The sequence below is a fragment of the Aegilops tauschii genome, chromosome 2, assembly GCF_002575655.3.
Source record: "Aegilops tauschii subsp. strangulata cultivar AL8/78 chromosome 2, Aet v6.0, whole genome shotgun sequence".
In the NCBI taxonomy this organism is placed as follows: domain Eukaryota; kingdom Viridiplantae; phylum Streptophyta; class Magnoliopsida; order Poales; family Poaceae; genus Aegilops; species Aegilops tauschii.
In genome coordinates, this window is record NC_053036.3 from 596,793,317 (window position 1) to 596,804,276 (window position 10,960).

General features: G+C 45.0%; 1 protein-coding gene across 1 annotated transcript; it reads right to left on the minus strand.

The window, feature by feature from the left end:
* Nucleotides 1–254: 254 nt before the first annotated feature.
* On the minus strand, nt 255–1,161 carry LOC109770070 (dehydration-responsive element-binding protein 2C-like). The gene has a single exon (XM_020328773.4). It carries the CDS (start codon nt 1,111–1,113, stop codon nt 538–540), a length of 576 nt encoding a protein of 191 aa, XP_020184362.2. The 5' UTR covers nt 1,114–1,161; the 3' UTR covers nt 255–537.
* Nucleotides 1,162–10,960: the final 9,799 nt, after the last annotated feature.

Genomic DNA, 10,960 nt, shown 5'->3' on the forward strand with positions numbered 1-10,960 from the left:
GGTTAATAATTTTGCTATATCTTTGCATCTTTAAAGTTATTGCAAGGGTTATTGGTTCAAGTTCATACAATTTATTCCCACGCAATTATTGGAAATGCCCTTACCTCCATATGCGAGTGCATATATGCATACCTAAGAAAATAGGAGGAGGCCTTGACACATCGACATGTGAGATGCATGCACATGTTACACATGTAGGAGCATGTGATATATGTGTGCAATGTACTATGCGCGCCAAAATGTGTGTTGGATCATTTATGCCAAGATGTGGTGATGCATATTCATCGACCAACAACACAACATTATCCTTCCAATATTACATTGACCAACATATACAACACGCACTAAATCGCAACAGACAACCGATGGAGTATATACTTTTCTATTTAATATAACTCCTTTCTTATTTCTATGTCAACAACGAGATGTGCAGGCATGCATGAACTAGGTTGCTGCAGGACGAAGCGACTGCCAGCCATGCATGGTATGCCACTCATATGCGATGGTGGGGTCCTAGATGTTGATCCCTCTTCCACCTTAATCGTCCATCACCTCCTCAAACCCCTCCAACCCAAAGTCTTCCGCCTTGGGAAGCCCTGCCACATACGCCTCGAAGTCCCCCAACTCTAACACCCCCGCCGCATTGTAATAAGACCACTCAATGTCAAATGTGCCCAAGTTAGTGGGGGTTGTCGTCGAAGCCGTTGAGGTTGAGGAGCACAATGCAGTGGTGTTGTTGGTGTCGGTGCTACGAGCCGGAGGCTGTTGCACTTGCGCATGAGGAAGAGGAACTGTCGCGGTCATGGGCGGAAGGGGAGGTGCTGCCAGGTTGAGGCGTGCGCAGTCACCATAGAGAGCCCTTGCCGCGGCATCATATGCACGTGCGGCGTCGAGCGCAGTGGCGAAGGTGCCAAGCCAGAGGCGGGCGCCGCGGTTGGGCTCACGGATCTCAGCCACCCACCTGCCCCAGGTGCGCTGGCGGACGCCGCGGAAGGGGCATCGCTGGTTTTCTGGCCCTCCCTTGCCCTTCATGCACCCCTTGCGTGATCGTCGGAGCGGGCAGCACCGCCGCCTGTTCTGCTGCTGGTCCGCCGGCGTCGGTGTTTTCTTCATTCTTGATATGATTGTGGCAGAGGGATGTCGACTGACTCTGCTCGGGGAGAGGATCCATAGCCACTGATACTTATAGATGAATTGATGGCATGGAAGACTGCGGTGAGGTACATACGTGTAGGGACGGAGCAACGTGTGGTGGAGACGACGCGACATCTGGAGGGGCTGCGATACCTACCTCGGTCAACGAGCCGGTCTCTTTGATGGATTTGGATATGGGCGAGCATCTACATGTGTTCTCCATGCGTTGAGGTGAAGTGGCGCGTGTAGGTGTGCATGCATGCAAGTGTCACGCCTCCCCAACTCACACCTGGTTTCCATGTGTTGCGTACATATGCCATGGCTCGCTGGCTGGCACAACACATCGCGCACATACCGGTCTCTTTGGACATTTCATTCATGGCGCTAGCAGGAGTAAATAGCATAAACCTACCACAATTGGAGCAAGGGTTATGAAAAACTACCGCTTTTTGAGAACTTCCTAATACCTATCACTTTTTGGTTGGCTATGTCAAAAAACTATGACGTTGCATTGATGAGTGTGTTAGTTAATTTTACTCACGATTATGACAGATCGGTTCCACCCGTCTAGTCTGACATGGCATAAAAGTCAACCCCATTAGTTTTGGCCATTAATAGGTTCTGACAGGTGGGGCCCAAATATTTTTTGAAGCAATCAGGTCCTTGCAAAAAAGCAATCAGGTCCCTGATTTTTTATAGAAAGCAATCAAGTACTTGCCGAGAAACTAATAAAGCAATCGGGTCCGGCCAGTCCACCGCCGGTGCTGCTCCTTGCAGCCGTGCGCTGCTACTGCGGCTCCTTGCACGTGCGCTGCTGTTGCCGCTTCTTGCGGCCGTGCGCTGCCATTGCCGCTCCTTGCACTGGTGCGTCATGACTGGCGCTCCTTGCCCATCATGCGCTATTGCTGTTGCTCCTGCATGTCGTGCGTCGTGCACTTCTCCTGCTACTCCTTGTCGTCGTGCACCGCTGCTCCTTGCCCGTTGGCGCCGTCACCACCGCTCCGTTCACGTAGTGTGCTACTGCTTCTACATACCATGCGCCGCTGTTGCTTCTCCTTGCCGGTGAGTGTCCGTCGGCCCTGTCCGGTTGTGATACATCTCCATCGTATCTACTTTTCCAAATACTTTTGCTTTTGTTTTAGACTCTAATTTGCATGATTTGAATGAAGCTAACGAGGACTGAAGTTGTTTTCATGAGAACTACCATGGTGTTGTTTTTGTGTGGAAATAAAAGTTCTCAGAAGCAAACAAAACTTTGCGGAGATTTTTTATTCAATAAATAAAAATACTGGAATGAAGATCTACAGGAGGGGATCCATAGCTACCCACAAGGCAACAGGGCATGCCTACCCCCTACAGGGTGCGCCCTGATATGTCTCCATCGTATCTACTTTTCGTAATGCTTTTGCTCTTGTTTTGGACTCTAATTTGCATGATTTGAATGAAACTAACCCGGACTGACGATGTTTCCAACAGAACTACCATGGTGTTGTTTTTGTGCAGAAATAAAAGTTCTTAGATTTGGACAAAAAAATTTGGAGAATTATTTTGCGATAAATAAAAATACTGGAACCAAGACCCATTGGAGGGGGGGCCTGGCTTCCCACAAGACACCAGGGCATGCCACCCCCCTCTAGCATGCCCTGGTGGGTGGTGGGGCTCTCGAGGGCCCCCTGACCCTAATTCCGACGCTATAAAATCCTATTTTTCCAAAAAAACAGGAGAGAAAGTTTCATCATGTTTTACGATATGGATCCGCCACTACCTCCTGTTCTTCATCGGAACGCCAGATCTGGAGCCCGTTCGCGGCTCCGGAGAGGGGAATATTCGGTCTTCGTCGTCACCAACCATCCTCCATCACCAATTTCATGATGCTCCCCACCGGGAGTGAGTAATTCCTTTGTAGGCTTGCTGGTCGGTGAGGAGTTGGATGAGATTCATCATGTAATCAAGTTAGATTTGTTAGGGCTTGATCCCTAGTATCCACTATGTTCTGATTTTGATGTTGCTTTGACTTTGCTATGCTTAATGCTTGTCACTAGGGCCTAAGTGCCATGATTTCAGATCTGAACCATTTATGTTTTCACCATTATATCTATGTTTTAGATACGATCTTGCAAGCCATATGCACCTATTACGTGTTATGATCCGTAAACCCCAAAGTGACAATAGTTGGGATACTTTTCGGTGATGACCGTTGTTTGAGGAGTTCATGTATTCAATATGTGTTAATGCTTTGTTCCGGTTCTCTATTAAAAGGAGGCCTTAATGTCCCTTAGTTTCCTTATGGACCCCGCTGCCATGGGAGGGTAGGACAAAAGATGTCATGCAAGTTCTTTTCCATAAGCATGTATGACTATTTACGGAATACATGCCTACATTATATTTATGAACTGGAGCTAGTTCTATGTCGCCCTAGGTTATGACTAATATATGATGAATATCATCCAACGAATTCACCGACCCAATGCCTATGAGTTTTTCACATATTGTTCTTGCTGCGTTACTATTGCTAGTGCTACTGTTACAAAACTGTTACTGCTATTACCGTTACCACTGCTATTGTTACTATCACTATCAAACTATCATATTACTGTGCTACTGATCACATTGCTACAGATATTTAATCTCCTGGTGTGGTTGAATTGACAACTCAACTGCTAATACTTACAAATATTCTTTGGCTCCCCTTGTGTCGAATCTATAAATTTGGGTTGAATACTCTACCCTTGAAAACTGTTGTGATCCCCTATACTTGTGGGTTATCATGCCCTGATGCCTTGTAGGGCCCATGAGGCTCCGTCTGACCTAATTCCAAGCTTATAAATTACGTGTTCCTGAGAAATAAGAGAAGAAGTTTCATCGTGTTTTACGATACGGAGCCGCCGCAACATCCTATTCTTCCTAGGGAGGGCTGTTCTGGAGCCTGTTTGGGGCTCTGGAGAGGGGTATTCATCGTCGTCGTCATCATCAACCCTTCTTCATCAACAATTCCATGATGCTCACCACCAAGAGTGAGTGATTCCTTCGTAGGCTTGCTGGACGATGATGGAGTTGGACAAAATTTGTCATGCGATACATCTCCAATGTATCTATAATTTTTTATTGTTCCATGCTATTAAAGTATCATTCTTGGATGTTTTATACTCACTAACTAGCAAATTTATATCATTTTTGGAACTAACCTATTGACATAGCGCCTAGTGTTAGTTGCTGTTTTTTGCTTCTTTTTTACTTCGCAGAATTTCAATACCAAACGGAGTCCAAATGCCACGAAACTTTTTGGAGATTATTTTTTCTGCCCAGAAGACACCCAGGAGGCCCAAGAAGTGCACCAGTGGGGGCCTATGGGGCCCACTTGGCACCATGGCACGCCAGGGTCCCCAGACGTGCCCTGGTGGGTAGTGGGGCCCATAGACACCCCCTCCACCGACCTCTGGCTCTATAAATACTCTGAAATCCCAAAAACCTTAGGGGAAGACAAAACACAATTCCAGCCCCCGCAAGTTCCAGAACCACGGGATTCAATCTAGAGGCCTTCTCCGACACTCTGCCAGAGGGGTCAACGATCATGAAGGGGTTCTTCATCATCACCATTGCCCCTCCGATGATGCGTGAGTAGTTTACCACAGACCTACGGATCCGTAGGAAGTAGCTAGATGTCTTGTTCTCTCTTTACAATGTTATCCTCGATGTTCTTGGAGATCTATTTGATGTATTGACTTTTTGTGGTATGTTTGTTGGGATCCGATGAATTGCGAGTTTATGATCTGATCTATCTATGAGTATTATTTGAGTCTTTGTTGAACTCTCTTATGCATGATTGTAATAGCCTTGTATTTCTTTTCCGAAACTTTGGTTTGGTTTAGCCAACTAGATTGATTTTCTTGCCATGGGAAGAGGTGCTTTGTGATGGGTTCGATCTTGCCGTGCTCAATCTCAGTGATAGAAGGAGACATGACACACTTGTATTGTTTCCATTAAGGAAAAAAGATGGGGTCTATTCCTATATGAATAGATATTTTCTACATCATGTCATCGTTCTTATTGCATTACTCCGTTTTTCCATGAACTTAATACACTAGATGCATGCTAGATAGCGGTCGATGTGTGGAGTAGTAGTAGTAGTAGAAGCAGGTAGGAGTCGGTCTACTAATCTTGGATGTGATTCCTATATACATGATCATTGCCTTGGATATCGTCATAATTATGTTCTCTTCTATCAATTGCCCAACATTAATTTGTTTACCCACCGTATGCTATTTTCTTGAGAGAAGCCTCTAGTGAAATCGACGGCCCCCGGGTCTATTTCCTATCATATTGTTTTTAGATCTATTATTCCAAAAATCCAAAAATACATTGCTGCACTTTTTCTTTATCTATTTTATTTTGTGTTTTTGCTAGATCTACTTATCCAATCTCATACAATTTAATCTATCTCAATACCAAGGAGCGATTGACAACCCCTCTTATGCGTTGGGTTGCAAGTTTTTGTGCTTTGTGTGCAGGTGTTGCTTACATACTGTTTCTTGGTTCTCCTACTGGATAGATGACCTTGGTTTCATAACTGAGGGAAATACTTACCATTGCTATGGAGCATCATCCTCTCCTCTTTGGGGACTTACCAACTTAGATACAAGCAATCAGGAAGAATTTCTGGCGCCGTTGCCGAGGAAACATCATCAACATCTATCAGGTTCCTACGCACAAACTCTCATCTCAATGCAATTACTTTATTTTCCATTTTCCTCTCATTTCCATCTCCCCCACTTCTAAAAGGTTTTCAGAAAAACACAAAAATATTTTCCCTCTTTCTGTTTGCCCTTTTTTCTTTGGTCTTCTCGTCAACATGACTACCCCTCCCTTGTTACCGGATTTTGAAGTTCTATACTTCAAACAAAAGCCGGGAGAAAATTTGAAAGATGCTTGGTATAGGTTGATGGAATCTTACCACATTTGTAATATGAAAGGAGATGCAAAAAATTTGCTTCGTAATTTTTATATAGGTTTAACCATGCATCATAGACAACTCTTGGATTTTGCCGCTAAAGGGAATTTTTTTGAGATTGATGGTAATGTTGCTTACGAAATAATAGAGGGAATATTAGGAGTTCCACCACCAAAAAAGGGATTTACTTTTAGACAAGAAGGGATTCAAATATTAGACCAATTGGGTCATCTACAAAAAAATTGGTTGAGTTGCAAAAGTCTAATGAACCCCTCAAACATATTAGTGGAAACCTCAGTTGCATGAATACTTTGATTACTATGTGTAATAAGTGGTTCGATATTTTAGATCTTAAGATGGTCTCTTTTCCTGAAAATAATGGGAAGCGTAAAGAGCTTCCCGGGTTTGAGAAAACTCTTACCAAGATAGCAAAAACTAAAGATGACAATACTTGAATCTATGCATTATGCCTAGTTAGGGGCATAAGACGATAGGGCTTGTTGGGAGGCAACCCAATGAATAAAATAATATTTTTTTCTCTTTTTCTTTCTGTTTTTGTGTGTTGACACAATTATGATACTTCTATGATTGTGTTTTTATGTTTTACTTAGTGGTTGTGCCAAGTAAACCTTTGCGCCCAGTAGAAGAATTTATAAAAATCACAGAAGCATGATAAAATTCTGAATTTTCAACACAATATTGATATACAAATAGCCTACATTTTCCTAATTTTTCAGAATTCTTGGAATTACAGAAGTTTGGTCAAAGTCTAGATTACTATAGACTGCTCTGTTTTTGACAGATTCTATTTTTGTTGCATTGTGTGCTTATTTTGATGAATCTATGGATTGTACCGGGGGGTATCAGCCATGGTAAAGTTAGAATGGGTTTGCAACAGTACTTAAAGTGGTGATTTGTTTTATTATACTAACGGATTTCATGAAGGTTCTTGTTAAGTTTTGTGTGATAGAAGTTTTCAAGTTTTGGGTGAGATCACGATGGATGAAGGAATAAGGAGTGGAAAGAGCCTAAGCTTGGGGATGCCCCTAGCACCCAATATTCAAGGAGAACCAAGCGACTAAGCTTGGGGATGCCCCGGAAGGCATTCCCTCTTTCTTCTAACGACCATCGGTAATTTTACTTGGAGCTATATTTTTATTCGTCACATATCATGAGTTTTGCTTGGAGCATCTTATATTATATGATTCTTTGCTTGTTTTGCTTTTTAGTTTGTCGCAATCATCCTTGTTGGACACACCTATTTGAGAGATCCATAATGATGCTATGGTTTGTTAGAATTGCTCTTTGTGCTTCACTTAAATTTTTTGAGCATGGTGGTTGTTTAATTTTTGAAGAAATACTCTCATGCTTCACTTAGATTATTTTGAGGGTTGAAAATTTTGAAGAAATATTTTTGCTCTTGTTCTTCTCTTAAATCTGTTAGTGAGCTTGTTTTAAGCAATGGTAATATATGAAACTAGTGCCAAAGTGATAGATATTCAAGAGGGATAATAAAAACTATCATGAAGATCATTGGATATTAAAACTTGATTCCTTGCAATAGTTTTGAGATATGGAGATAGTAATATGCACTACAAAAAAGACACATCCTTGACATTTTGGGCTGAATGATTTTTTTTCTGTCATGCTTATGACACTTCTATGATGATAATTGTGACAAAAGCACGCATCATGATAGATGTGGTGGGCTCCTACTTCTATGACAAAAAATCATGACGGAAAATGGGCTTTTCGTCCTGGGCGGGCTAGAGACGCAGTTGCATGACATTCTTTGGGCCGTCCATGACGAAAAAAATCATGGTAGAAGCTAGGGTGAGGAAAATATCGGGGAGTTCCTGGTTATGGTGGGTGGTCGGGGCCGAGCGATGCACGGAGGTTTGCGCGTTTCTCTCGTACACGTACACGCGTGTGTGTGAGGCGTTGGGCTCTAACTGAACTCGAGCGATTGCACTAGCTACATTACTGAACCCGAGCGATCGATCCCTTGGTTGTTAACTGAACCCGAGCGATTCCTTTGCTACCGCTGCTAACTGAAGCCGATCGAACCAGCTGCCTCTTGATGAACAGTGAGTATTGTTGGGGGTTGGATGAACATGACCCCGTGGTAGTAGTAGGCTGTTTTCGCTGGATGAACAAGACCCCGATTGAGGAGGCCGCCACACACACCCGAGCCGGTTGGGGGTGGATGAACAGGACCCCATGGAGGGCTGGTTGAATAGTAGCCGGTGGAGGCTGGATGAACAGTAGCCCGTGGATGAATAGTAGCTGGTGTAGGCAGCAGGAAGATGCGGTGGATGAACATTAGCAGGTGGAGGCCGGAGGAAGTCGACGGTGGATGAACAGTAGCCCATGGAGGATGGAGCAAGGCAGTAGACGGTGGATGAACAGTATCCCGTGGAGTCCCATTTTGCGGTACGCCCCATCCCTCCCGATGAACAGGACACTGTTTCGACCGTAGGCGCTCCAACACAAGGTCGTTTCCTCCGTTTTGCGATACGCCACACCCCTCTTGATCAACAACACCCCATTTCGACCATAGGAGTTCGAACACAAGTCCGTTTCCTTCATTCTGCGGTACGCCAGGCCTCGTTTCGGCTGTTTTGTCCAAGCCGGTTGGCTCCCGATGAACACGATGCATTTCGTTGCCTCCCAATGAACACGACGCAGTTTCTCCGTTCCGACCCAGCTGGTTGGCTGCCGATTAACAGGATGCCATTGTTACCGTCCGCTGCCTTTCCATGTACACGAGCCCTGGCCGTACGTATGCGCGAGTAGGTGTTAGAGACCCCAGGTGTATGTACGTACGTGGCCATATTTTTTGGCATCTGGCTGTACGTACGTGTACACGGTTTAGACTGGACTGCTTTAACTACTACGTCGGGGGCTCTAATACTACACGTGCCGCAGCTTTCTCGGCCACGGGTCATCGTTGCAGAGACACCGATTGGCCAGTATGTACGTACACGTTGGCAACCAGTCAAACAACGCTACGTATGGTTTGACCGGGTGGGTCCCAGCAGTCAGGGAGGATAAGGAGGCACTTCTTTGCATGCGAAGATATAGCTGGTGGGACGCAGCTGTTAGCGGGAGGAATCATTTTTTGTGCGTAATATGTAGACACTTCCTTGTGTCCGAAGATATAGCTGGTAGGTCCAGCTCTCAGCGTCACCGCATACAGTCGTCTTCCGTTGGCTGTCATTCGTTGATCATGTTGACCACACCGCACGAGAGCACCAAGGCGTTGGACGACGGCGAGGCCTAGGAAGGGAACGACACGGAGCCGGGGAAGACGCAATAGTGGATGCCCACATGGAGGGGAGTATGAGGGTTGAATGCTTCGGCTGCAGTGTGAGGCTGCCGCCGCCGGAGAATAACAGGAGGTGTGGGTGAGTTGAGGGATGGCATGGCCAGCAGTGGCAGCACAGCCGGCCACGGGAGGCAGTAGCAGGCGGTCCAGCCGGCGCTGGTTTCGGCGGCTGGAGAAAGAAGATCAGGGATTGAAGAAGCAGCGCGGTCATTGGATGTTAATCCAACGATCACTGTTGCTAGAATCGTTTGTTGACTAGGTTAACAAAGCCCTACGTACGTGTCAACTTAGTAGGCCCACAAGTCAGCCTCCGAATCAGGTGGGTCCGAGCTAGCAAGGGGAGGACTCATTTTTCTTTCACGTAATAAGGAGACACTTCCTTCCGTGCGAAGATGTAGCTCGTGGGTCCCAGCTGTCATGGGGGGGGGGGACTTTTTTTCACGTAGTAAGAATGAACATCCTTGCGTGTGAAGATTGTAGCTAGTGGGTCCAACCTGTCAGGGGGAGGAATCGTTTATTCCCACAGAATAAGGAGGCACTAACTTACGTGCGAAGATGTAGCTGGTGGTTCCCAACTGTCAGACTCTCGACGTACTCCATCTTGGCTCCCGTTGTTGACCACGCATCGTCGAGTGGTCCACGGCGGTGGACGAGGTGAGGCCTAAGATGGGAACAATCTGGAGTCGTGGAACAAGGGGCACTGGAGTCCCTAGTGGAGGGGAGTACAAGGGACTGGTTCGGCTGCCTTCGCCGGAGAATAACAGAAGGTATGGGAGAGTACAGGTATGACCTGACCACCATTGGGAGTAGGGTAGGGTGGCGAGGCCTGTGCGGCAGCACAACCGGCCATGGGAGGTAGATGCAGGCGCTCCAGCCGGTGATGGTTTTGGCGGCTGGAGCAAGAGCAACTACATCAGAGATTGAAGAAGCAGGATCACCGTTGGATGTCAATCCAACGACTACAGATGTCAGAATAATTTGTTGACTTTTTTTAGACCCTTAAATCGTTTTGTTCACTAAATGGACAACACCTTGCACATGCTTCATCTAGTGGGCCAACAAAGTCAGCTTCGAAAGCTGTGGCAAAATGCAGCCCATTTATTTAGGTTTTATAGCCCATTTCATTTTGTTTGCCAATACATCTATTTCCTGGGCTTTGACTCAAAAAATAATCTATTTCCTAGGCTGGGTAAAAATAATAATAGCCAATTTACTAATTATGATAATTTACAACGCATTTGATTATCTATTTGAATACACCTATTTACTGGGCTGGGTGAAAAATAATATTGCGTACATGCAGCCCATTTATCATTTCTAATAATTTACAAACCATTTGATTTTAGTCGAAATGGACACATTTTCTAGGATGGGTGAAACAACAATGATGGTTTGGACTGAGCATTTCATATAAAAAATAATATTGAGATAGGAATATTATTAAAAATTAAGTTGGGCTTGGTAATCTTGTTATATAAAAAATGAACTTTGTTGTGCATTTTATTAAAAGAAACATAGGCTAGGCTGCGCTTATTTTAGGATCTTGATAC

Excerpts from the sequence above, each read along its gene's own strand:
- LOC109770070 (XM_020328773.4), bottom strand. The coding sequence starts at position 1,113 with ATGAAGAAAACACCGACGCCGGCGGACCAGCAGCAGAACAGGCGGCGG.